This window comes from Passer montanus, unplaced genomic scaffold (genome assembly GCF_014805655.1).
Source record: "Passer montanus isolate IOZ18808 unplaced genomic scaffold, ASM1480565v1 scaffold39, whole genome shotgun sequence".
NCBI classification, from domain to species: Eukaryota; Metazoa; Chordata; class Aves; order Passeriformes; family Passeridae; genus Passer; species Passer montanus.
Window position 1 is genome coordinate 7,918,257 of NW_024368707.1, and position 12,867 is coordinate 7,931,123.

Genomic DNA, 12,867 nt, shown 5'->3' on the forward strand with positions numbered 1-12,867 from the left:
CTGCATCTGTGATTGGCTCTAAATTAGAAACAACCAACATGCACCAATCACAGATGCACCTGTTGCATTCCATAGCAGCAGAAAGTTAATTGTTTACATTTCTTTCCTGAGGCACGCAGCTCCTCAGCAGGGGAAAATCCTAGCAAAGGATTTTTCAGAAAATATCCTGGCTACACCAGTCATTAAAGTATTATCCTCATTGCTTCCATTAAAATTAATATTGATCATTCATACAAAATATTGTGGTGTAATAATGTGCTTTAAAATTATTTTTTAATTATTACTTGATGTAATAATGTGTTTTCACACTGCTGTGTCTCTAATGGATTGAGTCATAATTAATTCACTCTTTAATTTTCTTTTACATGATCAATTTACCTCACCAATATATAACCAGAAACTACTTTTTTTGACACTTCCTTCAGTGAGAGTTCAAAACCCGACTGGATGCAATCTGTAAAGTCAGACATTTTCTGCTGAATATCACATCTTACTACAGCTCCACCTCCTTCTTTCCCATTAAGTTCTGGGGTAAATGTACGGACATAAAGGAGGATGGCTGGGAAAAAAATGAATGCTTGACCCCTTTCTCAACTTTTAATGCCTATATAGGTATCACCATAAGGAAGTTAAATCATTACATTATTTTTCAGTTCCTAGAATCAAGATACAGAAGTGTTCAAGGAAAGGATCAGGTGTCTCGGTGAGAGCAGTAAGATTGTGCAGCATCTCAACAGCAATTTATTTCTTTGCTGCTGGTACTTTCATAGCATGCTGCTTTTGGGACAAGCCATATAAACCATGATGTTTATCCTTCCCCAGCATAAGAATCAAGGAATCTCTCTTCTACATATATGCTGCATAGATTATTACAGCAAGAGAAATTATAGTTCCTATATCTTACAAACCAAGAGAGAATCAGAACAAGCCGCAAATATGAGAGTCATGCAAACTACTAATTTGGTCCAGAAAGTTTCCCAAACTCAGTTTAAATGCATACAACAACAACAACAACAACTATGGGTTTGAGCAACAGCTCTGTCAGACATGCTTCATGCAGCCCAGCATTTAGAATTCTGATGGCTATTTTCCAATTCACACAGGTGAAAGACTAGAGTTGCTAAAGAATGAAAACAGTCACTTTAAGAGCAAAAAATAAATAATTTAATGCACAATAACATTGTCAGATTACTCCTTAAATAAACTAGTAATATTAGAAAGAGAAAAACAATTTTCCATGACATATTTCTTACAATACAAAATGCTTTTTAAAATAAAAGTTCTATCCAACAGCACTAACATTTATAAGACTATAAATAAATGACAAGATGCAATTCACTCACATGGTAGTGAATATGTTCCATTCTGCATAAAGTTAATGCTTAACTTTTATGTTATAGCCAGTTACTGCCTGTAACTTTTGTGCCACTCTGGCCTGTCTTCTGCTCCAGCACCACTCTTGGCACTGATTCATCTCCTTTGGTCTCTCACCAACAAGAACAACTATTTACTGCCTTATTAAGGCAAATATCTTACATCTCATCATTTTTACCCCCAGTGCTAGGCAGGAACTATAATTAAGGATATAGACTTACAAATTTTCAGGTTTACAAAACCAGGTCACGTATCTGTCTATTCACTAGTAGCAGTACCTAGCTGTAAAAGCACACTGCTAATTCGACCCTTTAAATATTCCTGTGACATTCAGCTTTGTTAGTGAACGAGACATGTCTCTTCATGCTGTTGCTTTCTTCTTTCGTATTTCACACTGAAGAAGAGAAAAATAGAGCAAAGAGCACCTTATCCAAGGAGGCTGTAGGAAGAATAAGGAAATTATGAGAGCTAAAGCATTCTTAAGAAGCTAGTGCAAAGGCCTTGCATGTAATTCAAGAATACAAATACACACACACACACACACACACACACACACACACACACACACACACACACACATGTATTTAGGTTTTCAGGCTGTTTTACAAGGAAAGAGCAACAAGTAAATGTGACATACGAAGTTTGGAGGGAAAAAAATAACAGATATGAGTTTGAGTGGAAGTGAGCATTGAGGATGAAGCTGCATAGATTATTTTGTATAAACCAAGAGAAAAAGAAAGGAGTCATGTGCAAGACTGCTTTCAAAGCTCATGCAGAACATTCAGATTTAATCATAAGCCAAGGCAAAGCAGAGCTTTCAAAGTCAACAGAGCATGCATCAAATACATGATTTTCTCAAGGGTGAAATGGATTACTAAGATATGGAAGAAGGAGGTAGTGGTGCTATAGCAATACAACATATTATGACAACATATATGTCATAAATATACCACATTTTTCATTTACACTATTGCACCACAGGCCATATTTATAGGACAACAATTTTAGAAGTGTTTCTACCTAATGAATAGTTCCCTGCCCTGGGATTACTTATAGATGGGGAATCGCATCTCTTCTAGGTGGTGATGAAGATGAGGAATCTTTCCATAATTTCTCTGAAAGTTAAAACAGTACTATATTAATATTAAAATGAAACTTTAAATAGTTATTTCAACATATTATTTCTTGTCTCCTTTTGCACTATTTTTTCTAAGAATCCTGTCAATATATAAGGAATAAAATGCCCTAAAAATTGGAACTCATGACCTGTTGATCTCTTGTCCCTTGGTAAGAGTCCCAAGAAAAAACAATATGAGTAAATTGCAAACCTTATTTACCTACACTGCAATGCTGAATTGTTAGCCTAGGATTATTCTAAAAGCACATAGGTGTGGCTCAGTAAATTGGCAGTGGGGGGAGGCAGCTCCGTGCATTGTTTTTAGTATAGCTTCAAAGCTCGTGGGACTTTTTTATGGGCATTTCTATCAGGACAAATATAAATGCATTGGAATCACTATCTAGTTGCTAGTAGTCATTGAAATCACTGCCTAGAAAACCTGGAAGAATGAACATTTGTTTCCTTTAAAGGTATTTCTGTACATAATAAATTTTCCAGAAAATGAAAGACAAAAACCAGGACTATTTTCATCCCTTAGATTAAAATTTGTTTTGTTAGCATTCAAAACCAAATGTACAATAAGGAGAAATGTTTTTAATTATTTGTCTTGCCATTATGGTACACATACATACAAGGAGAATTTTTCAGTGCAGGTAAAATGCAATATTAGATCAGAAAAGTTTGGTTGGAGTACACAGCTAACCAGTCTCATCACTATTCCCTTTCTCATCAAAGGACCAAACAGTGAGTTCTAGGTTTTAAGTGAAGCATATCAAGATTTTCTGAAAGCTATTTTAAAATATTCTTAATACTGTTATGCAATATATATATATACTAATGCAAATTATATATACTAATGAATCTCAATATCTTTCTAGAAATATTTCCCTACTTTCCCATAAATACTTCTGCTCTTTGTAAAGAAACAGTTTCTCTAAGGTACAGCACTTACATATGAGAGAAGTCAGGTTGAGCTTTAACCTGTCACATTCAGATGAATTCAGAGTATCTTCATCATAAATATTTTGACGTAAAATGTTTCTTATAAAATCTGGGTTCATACTGTTCTCCATAAATCCCTCTGTTGATGGTGGTACACAAAACACTAGCTGATAAATTACAGTGGAGCTTTCATTACTGAAAAACAAAGTCAAGGATTAATGTCTTCAAGTATCAACAGGACCTTTTCTTCTTATTATTTGAAAGACTGACTTTTCATATCAGTGTTGGGATGGATTTTTATTTTTTTTTAAATAAACATTTCCCCAAGAAGAGCATTATGAAAGCAGACTATCAAAGATTCCAGTTTCTGCCTCACCCTTCCTTCTCAGAACAGCTCTTGAAACTGGGTACGGACTTGAAGCCAGCCAGGGACATGTTTCCAAATGCACAAGGGGCAATTGGACATGTGTTCTAATGGGATGCAGTTTTCAGTACTGGTGGTTCACAAGAAGCTACTGATAAGAGGTGTTGCAATATCCTGTGCATAGTTTCACTAGAAACCTGTAGGAAGGTTTGTTTTCCTGCTAGCAGTATCTGGAACCATGTGGCTGTGCTCCTGACTCAGCTCTGGAGTGGATTACACAAACCAGTGAACTGGAGACCATCTCTGGAGATTTGGTTTTTTGTGACTACAATTCAACAGCTATCTTCTGTACTCAGAATTCAAAACATTTTCAAAAAGTACTTGAATGGGGGAAAATAAAAGGAAAGAAAGAGAAGGAGACAACAAGAGAGAGACATCAAAGAGGCAGAGAGAGTTACTAGCTACTCAACATATGCGCAGAACTACAGCTTTGTACTTGATGGTCTAAATCATAGTTAGTACCCTTAAGGCTAAGGAGCTACAGTTCACTGTTGAACAAAGCTGGCATGCCCCAGGCTGGCAGGGCAAGGGAGCTTATTCCTCAAGGGAGCAAAGTGCCTTCATGACTGCCACTTGCCACATTGCAATGTGGCTAGTTCTCTGTCATTGCTATCTCAAAGGACCTGGGACTTTGCAAAACTACTTCCCTTGATTTTTTCCCTTCTTTCTGAATTCTTTTGTAAGAGTTCTTTTTCAGAAGTCCTTGGGAAAGCTCTCTGTCTTCCCTTGCCTTCCTGCTATCTCTCCATGACAGGAGACACATAAATTCCTCTTGCCTTTATCTATTTTGGGAACAAAATTATTCTCTCCTCCCTATGAACCCTGTTTTATATATTTAAGATTATTTAAACTACATCCATCTTAAGCATCTCCAGCAATTAATTTACCTTTTAATAAATATCCTTGAATGTGTTTATTAAGGGCTGCAATTGGAACCAAAGATAACAGAGATGATACTTCACAGCAACAATATGTTCCTGTCATTATATAATTTTATCAGCATTTACCATTTACACCAGATGATCCTTTGACCAGTTTTCACTGCTGAAACACATAATTTTCCCCTAACAACCCATTTTACAGGGATTTAAATATTGTACATGTTTACACAAGCAAATGTATGTCTCATCAAAAGCCTGTAATTTTCAGATAACTTTGGTGACAGAAATTGCTTACCTGAAAGAAATCACCTGAGCTGACCTAAAGTAACGTCCTAAAGCTGGAGATGAGTTGTAGACCTCTGTTAGCTGAGAGAGAGAGAAAAAAATGTTTCTTCTATTCAATCTCTTTTTTGCCCTCACAAAATAAAAAATAACCCACAGCAAATAATTCTTACAAAGTGCTTTAAGGAGCATAAAAACAGGTGCTGAAGGTCAAACAACAGCAAATATCTGCCCTGGAAAAGGTAGAGAGACATTTAAATTTAACAGACAAGTTAATTGCACATTTGAGTGATTGCTATGTAACCTTAACACAATGGAGGCACTCATGGTGAACTAAGAGCATGTGCTCATGTTTCCATGTGCAGCTAATGCTGTTAGGTTTGGGATCTAATTAGTACCAAAAGGCTTTTCTAACTCTTACTTTGGGGGGGACGGTGTCTCTGTCTTGAGATCGCCTTCCCACCATGTCCAAATGATCTTTGCCAAGTATGCTGAGCACATTTCAGCTGTAACTCAGAGCTGTGCTGGCTCAGCAGAAATCACTGCCATAAACCCAGGCTGTAATCATGTACTCATAAGAGAATGCAGCACACTAGGTGTTTAGCCCATATTATGCTTAGATGATTTCCACAGGCCTCTCCTAAATTATTCAATAATTCTATGAAAAAGGTGAAGACAATGTCTCAACAAATGGTCAAATTTAGGGGGAAAAAATCTATACAACACATTTTATTTGTGGACTTGAAAATGACTGCATTGCTATGCAGAGAAACAGAAACTTAAAAGGCAAAACACTGAAGAAGAATCAGCTTTGCCAAGAATCACATAAACACTTACCCTTTTAGTAATGTCCTCAGAGGAGAAGTGTGACAGACCACACATTAACTCCAATGTTCCTGAAAAATTGTGAAAATTTCCATTTCTTAGTAATTCATCAGGATCCCAGTAGTCATCCTCATCTGTGTAAATATCTAATAACCAAAAGGAGATAGAAAGGGGAGAAAAAAGTTTCAGATAGCTCAAGTATTGAAAAACAACCCTCTTGACTTTCTCCAGGGTGGCTTTCTCATAGATTTCTTATGTAAGGACTGACTGGGAAAGACAGAAAGTGCAAGTCACCTGAAAAAGGTGACAGCACCTGGAGGTCAATCACCCACCTCCATTAGCCAAAGTTATCTGCTCTGGGAGTTTGACAGGCAATGACACCATGGGACCTAAGTCATCCATGGCACTTGTTCCAACATTACAAACATAATTTCCATCCTCATATCCAAATTTCTTCTTGTGATATTTTCTCACTTAGCTACAAACTTGAATTGTCACCTGATCAAGATACAAGTTGCTTGCTGCCTGATAAGATAAAAGCATTCACAACAACTACTGAACTACAATACCACCCTCTGCAGTCTGTATCCCAGTTCCTTCAGCAGTTTACTGAAGGACATTAAAGGATGTTATTGTTGCATTTGTCTTCTATTAGAGTGCACATATTGCATGTTTGCATTACTGTAACCAAGAGTGAGATACTTACTAGAATAAAGAATTAGGCTGATGAGAATGACCAGGAAGATCACTAGAAACATCATAGATATAACCATCCATAGTTTACACTTCCAGAAAACTACATTCCTGCATGATTTCCAGGGATCTCTCTCCTAGTTATAAAAGAGAAGGGCATGTTGATGAATCAAATAAGACAGGCAAAAATATTGAAGGATGTCTCTGCTGTCACATTTAGAAATAAAACCCCCACATCGACGGGAGAGCCTCATTGGTAAGCAATGCCCTCATCAGGGGTTTCCAGTCTTGACTACTGCTGCAGGAGAAAATGTAGACCTAGAGAAGGTAAAGGACATTCACTTGAGAGAGACCATTCCCCTTTGTGCAGAAGTTCTAACTCTTGAATGGCCCAAAAAGCTAAAGTACTGCAAAGGTGATTTCTTGGCTCCACGTTTTGTTGTTTTTTTTTTAAATACGTGAATTAAATTTGCATATTCCACAAGTTCTCCTTTTAATGTTTCTCATCTCTCCCAACTAAAAAGGTGTCTCTGGAGATATTTCCAAAATCATTCACCTCTGCAGCACTGATGATGTCAACCTGCATAGCTTCTGAATGCCAGCATCCCATGCAAAGGCAATGCTATTCAATAGATAGTATTGTTTTAAACCCTCCATAAAATAATTGAGACTTTTATAGCTGACTTACTTTTTCTTCAGAAGACTGGAAAGTTGAAGGCTATTGAGTGTACTTAACAGAAAGTTTAATGCAAATATCACCTGTTCTATGAGGTCAAACGAAAACTTCACCCAAAACAATTGTGCATGTATGTACATTGATATGGGAGAGAAAGGACAATACCTTGCCTGTTATTTAACTTTTAATAAGATTGAAAACCATGACAGAATTTAGTCTTTTAATGAGTTAATCCAGCAGGATGAATATTTAAAAAAAAAGGGGAGGAAAAAGAAAGAGCAAGCTCAGGTGATGATCAAAACTGGTAACTTCATCTGTTTTGTTCCACAGCCAGAAGAATCAGAAGACTGAAGCAAGGCTTGAATTCATAAGCAGACCATGCTGTCTTTTTAATTACTCCTCTCCCTCCCTCTAAATGCACCATCAAGGTAGTAATAAACTCTATGTCCTTTTTGTCATCAGTACCACATAAGGAAAAGCACATGCTGTAGGTTGCCTGGGCCACCCACACATGTGCAGATTGGCAGGAACCAGCTGACCGGCTGCTGCTGGAGACACTAATCTAGGTTTCCTTCCTTTACTTTTTGCACTTTCTAAGAACACAGAATAACAGAGAGGCTTTCACTGAATTTACCGAATTGAGCAGCTGGCTAAAAGTTTCTATGTGCCCACCCAGGGACACCAGTTCTCGGGATCTCCTCCGGTCAATCTGACCCCAAGATATATTAAAAGTCTCTTTTCCCCAACTCTGGTGTCGAAGAAGGAGTCAGAAGTCTTCGGCTGTCATTCTCAAGGTTGTTTATTATTTCTTATCTAAAACTTTTTCTCTCTGGCCTGCCGAGGTCTGTTCAGCAGGTCAGTAGGAGGCACACTGCACTGCCCTGAGGCAGTGCTATCTATTTATACTAAAAACTACATGTGCTTTATTTACAGTTATTGTCCGATACCTATCATCTATGTTAGAGTGTGTACTTCTACTTTAAACCAATCCAAATATGCTAACATCACTCAGAAGATGGAGGCTAGGAAGAAGAAGAAAGAAGAACAGGACAACACCCAAATTCCTCCATCTTGTCCCCTAGACCCCCTAGTAAAATCCTTCAAAATTCCATTTTACCTTGTGACAACTACTGTTATGCTACTTAAACTTTTGTGACTTGTAATTCTTCATATAAAGTTGGTAATTTGCTCCATGGGTTGAGATTGAATGACAACACCCAAATTCCTCCATCTTGTCCCCTAGACCCCCTAGTAAAATCCTTCAAAATTCCACATTTTACCTTGTGACAACTACTGTTATGCTACTTAAACTTTTGTGACTTGTAATTCTTCATATAAAGTTGGTAATTTGCTCCATGGGTTGAGATTGAATTCCCAAGTGTCTTTGGCTTCCTGCCAGGATCTCTGAGCCCTTGCCAGGATTTTGAGCCATCCAGGGCACCCAGAGGGATGTCCTGTGTTCTGACAGTGGCAGGGAACAGGGAGAGAAAACAGACACACAGAGAATGCACTTACAAGAGAGATTCCTTCAGGAACAGAGGCAGAAAAAGGAAAACACTCTCTGTAGGAACCTCTGCGCACAGAACTTTGCTCTACTGGAGAATGAAAGGCAAACACCAAGTATGGTTTTGTTTACAGCATACTTTCAACTGTCATCACGTTTACTTTTTTTTTTTAAATTTGATTTAAAAAATATTTTAGCAGTATGAATTTCAATTTAATATTTAACACTAGTGTATAGTTTTGTATTCTAAAAATGTTAAAAGCCAGTTGCACTGCTTAGAGTGCAACTATGAAATCAGCCATAGCCCTATCAGCTGAGACAGGCAGCTGTCAAGCCCAAGATTTGATTGAGCTACCACATGTTTAGACTATCACAAAACCTAACTCTTAATCACATATAGCAAACTGGCTTGATCCCAAGAAAACATTAATCTCCACAACTAGTCCAACACCTTCCAAACTTTGCCCATAGGTCAGGGGGAAGCAACAGCAGCCAAGAAATTCTCTCCCTGGTGGGCAGGGCAGCTCTGATTAACCTGCCAGCTGAGCAGAAAGCAGAGCATGGTAACTTCCAGCAGTCTGTATAGGATGGGGTGAAAAATGCCAATCACTTGTTTTTAAGATTTTAAAAGTTTAATAGTAATAAAATGGTTATAAAAATAGCAATATAATTAGAGTAATAAAAATTTGGACAATTTGGATTAGGACAATATGAGACAATAAAAAGAAAGTGTTACGGACAGTCCAGGTACCTCTTTCTGGGCAAAATAAGCCGGAAAAAGGACACATGTTAGCAGAAGATTAACCCTTAAAAACAACAGACTGTTGCATATTCATACACCTCATACATGATGCATAAACTCCATTCAAACAAAGGATTCTGTCTGGTCAGTGTCAACTTCTTCTTCTTAATCCTAACAATGTGCTCAGGGCTGAGCGAGGCAGGAAGAAGTTACTTTCTTCTGATAAGAGAGCAATAAATTATTTTTCTCTGAAAGATGGAGGTGTCCTGTGGCTGCTGTTTCTGTGCAAGTCCTCTTTTTTTAAAAAGTATCTTACATAGCATAGTTTCTATTTTAACATTATGTTATAATCTAACACACCACTTAAGAAAATTAATACAGCATAACTTTCTGACTCCCCTCCATCTGCTGCTCCTCTCTGCACCTCCTGGAATGGGTCTGGCCCTGCAGCGAGCTGATTCAGCTTTCCAGACCTCAGGAGAAATAAATGACTCCTGACACAAGAGAATGAAGGGGGTTTTTGCCTTTCAGCAGAATGAATCAGCCCCAGATGTGAGCAGCGGGCTCCCCTGAGGAAGCAGTGAAGTCACGGGAGCGGGAAGGGAAGGGAAGGGAAGGGAAGGGCGATGTGTCAGGCAGAGAGCTCCCGGTGCGGTCAGCCATGCCCACAGAAAAGCAGGAAACATCTCCGCACCACCACAAATACTCCTGCAGTGAGTAGTGTAAGTCACTGTACAGAAGTCACGTGTGAATATGTTATTCCTCTGCCAGAATTAGCCTGTTCTGTACCTTTAAACCAGGGACTAGGAGCTACCTCCTTAGGATTCACATGCTGACCTTAACTGAGGGTTCAGAGCATTCTATGAATAATGATTATTATTAAATTCATAATGGTTAGCAACTGAAAATTACTCAGAGATAAAGAGAATCCAGCACACTCTGTCTGAGGATATCTTATTTTTGTTTGGCAGCGCTGTTTCCTGGTTAACTTATACTGAAGGAAAGCCTGGTTTTAAAACTTATTTCAACTTTTCTCTTTTCTCGTTTTGAGCCAAATTCCACTGATAGCACATTAGAAGAGAAAACAAAATTGAGAGAACCAATTACAGTTTCACTTTCTAAATTAAAGCTTAAAATTCCCCTCTCAGAACACTTAATTGATTAGGAAAAAGAATGACATTTAACGGGTTTTTTTGCTTCTTTCCCTCTACCTCAAACAGCAAATTAAATCACCCCTACAAAATGATCCATCAAGTGTCATTTCTCTTGCTGTGTAGTATTTCCCCCACAGAAGGATCAAATGACCAAATGAAATTCCTACCTTTCTCGTTTGAGCATTTAGAGGCTTGTCATGATCAGTCTCACTTTCCTCCACTTTTTGTTCCGGTAATTCAATAATCTCATGCTCCTGAGTAGAGCTCTGCATTTTCATTGCTTCTGTCTCAGAAGAGGGTCCTCTGTGAGGACTTCTGTCTCTGAAGTGAGCACAGAGCCAGCTCATTTCCTTCTCGTTTCAGCTGCAGTTATGGTCAGTAGTAGCTCTGACACGAGACTGGAAACAGGAAGAGTGAGGATAGTGTTCACAGGAGAGGTCTCCAAATACAATTAAATTAGGGGAATTCCTTGGAAGAACAAGTGAAGTCGGCTGCCCTAGCTGCAGAGAAAGGGAAGGCAGAGGAAGTATTGATTTGCATAGCTGTGAGAACTCTGACTCTCAGCTGTGCAATACTAGGTTTTCCAGTTTGTCTACCTGCCTGTACCAGCCCTTGACAAGCAAGTGACTAAACATTCAGCAATGCTGGGACGATTTTGAAAGGAACCAGTGTTTTCTCTGCTGCTGTCAGCCAAAACAATAAAATGTTATTACTGTTATCCATGCAGCTAAACAGATGTAGTGCTGAACAGCATGAACAGAGTAAAAGTTCATAGAGCATGTTGTTTGCTTAGGCTGGGACTCTGTCAAAACTTGTGATTCTAGTCTCCCTCTATAGTCAATAAAGAAATGAACACTAATGACCTTTGTGCTGTAAATTGTTCTCCCTCTAGCTATTATAAAACTCATATCTGGTGTTGCAGAAGCATTTATGTCCTTCAACATACTATCCAACCTAAACCTGAGAAGCTGCTTTCAGGTAAAAAAAACCCAGAGGACATAGATAAAGAGAAGAGAAAGATGGCCTTCAATTTCAACCTGTGTTCTACAGGACATGCTTTTATGAAACAACCTGGTGATTCAGTCTGCACTAGCTTCCCACATGCACTCTCATGTGCACTTGGAGTCACTTTCAACAGCTTACTATAGCCAGGGACTGATTATGACCCCAGCCTCCTAAATGTCCTTGATCCTACCTCATCTTATTTCTCCTGTTCACATTCCATCCCTGTGTTTCTCCTTCCTTCTCACAGAGCATCTCTCTCCCCTCTGACTCAAAAGGTCTGGGCAGATAGCTGGTAACTACACCCTTCCTCACTCTTTTGTCCCAGCACAGGGAGTATCCTGCATCAAGACCTCTCTCCCCAGTCCCCTTTCTTGCTGCCACTCACAGCACCACTCCTTTTTCCTGCCAAAAACTCAGGGTGCTGTCCCCTCGTCCCACCACTCCAATTTTCTCCTTGTGCAACTCACCTTGGTTCTGCTGCCTGAAGCACACCCAGGGTTTGCATTCCTGATGTCACGTCACACCCATCCGGGCAAAGGTACTCCATGAAAGTGAGCATGCCTTAGGTTTATTCCATAAGTAAAAAGAAATACAAATTGTGTACCCCATGTGTTTTGGTTCTGAGAATATTTAAAACTCTGGAGGACTGAAGGTAAAACTGAGCAGTCACCAAGATCAGAACATGCATCTGGATCCACAAAATCTTACTTGGGTCATCTTACACTAGAAAAGCCTTTATCTGGTTCTCACTACTCCTGCTGGATATCAGGCTCAGTTATTCAATTTCTACTCACAGTAGACCTTCCTACTGGATTGTCAGGAATCAAAACTGTTCCTCTAAGACAAAGAGTTAATGATTATACAGTTCTCACCATGCAAAGGCCAAAGTCCTTATTTTGTTTATTTATAAAGAAACTGCTTGAAGTCTGTCTTTCATCTGGGGGATTTAACTTCCACACTTGTTTCATTTCTTCCATGTGAAATTCTGACCCTTTAGCTTTACAAAACCAGGAAAGTCCAAGGCACCAATGCAGTTCTGATCACACCTGGAGTTTAGAGTTTCAGAGGCACATCCAAACAAATAAAACATAGCCCCTTGCAGTTTTAGCACGTTTATTAAAAAGGAAGATGTGAATAATTGAATAAAGAAACAACACTCCTAATATACAGGCTTTGAATATAGCTTATGCTGTAAGTTTGACAAAAGCTGGGGCAAGATGCCCAACAGGAGAAAGGAAGGAAAAGCAA

General features: G+C 38.7%; 1 protein-coding gene across 2 annotated transcripts; it reads right to left on the reverse strand.

Annotated features, from left to right (window-relative positions):
• Positions 1-75: 75 nt before the first annotated feature.
• On the reverse strand, positions 76-12,432 carry CUNH3orf52 (chromosome unknown C3orf52 homolog). 2 transcript variants are annotated; one of them, XM_039718103.1, is made up of 7 exons: positions 12,087-12,432; positions 10,782-11,012; positions 6,552-6,675; positions 5,858-5,991; positions 5,034-5,104; positions 3,444-3,628; positions 76-2,489 (listed from the first exon to the last, which is right to left on the reverse strand). In XM_039718103.1, coding segments are annotated over exons 2-7 (696 nt in total). In that variant the 5' UTR covers positions 10,962-11,012; positions 12,087-12,432; the 3' UTR covers positions 76-2,487. The 2 variants fall into 2 exon arrangements, with proteins under 2 accessions (XP_039574037.1, XP_039574038.1); XM_039718104.1 differs by having other exon boundaries at positions 10,782-11,114.
• Between the last annotated feature and the right edge of the window lie 435 nt (positions 12,433-12,867).

Excerpts from the sequence above, each read along its gene's own strand:
- CUNH3orf52 (XM_039718103.1), bottom strand. The coding sequence starts at position 10,961 with ATGAGCTGGCTCTGTGCTCACTTCAGAGACAGAAGTCCTCACAGAGGA. Across the intron at positions 5,105-5,857 it reads CTGAGGACATTACTAAAAGG|CTAACAGAGGTCTACAACTC; the intron begins GTAAGTGTTTAT and ends TCTCTCTCTCAG. Across the intron at positions 3,629-5,033 it reads GCTCAGGTGATTTCTTTCAG|TAATGAAAGCTCCACTGTAA; the intron begins GTAAGCAATTTC and ends TTTGTTTTTCAG.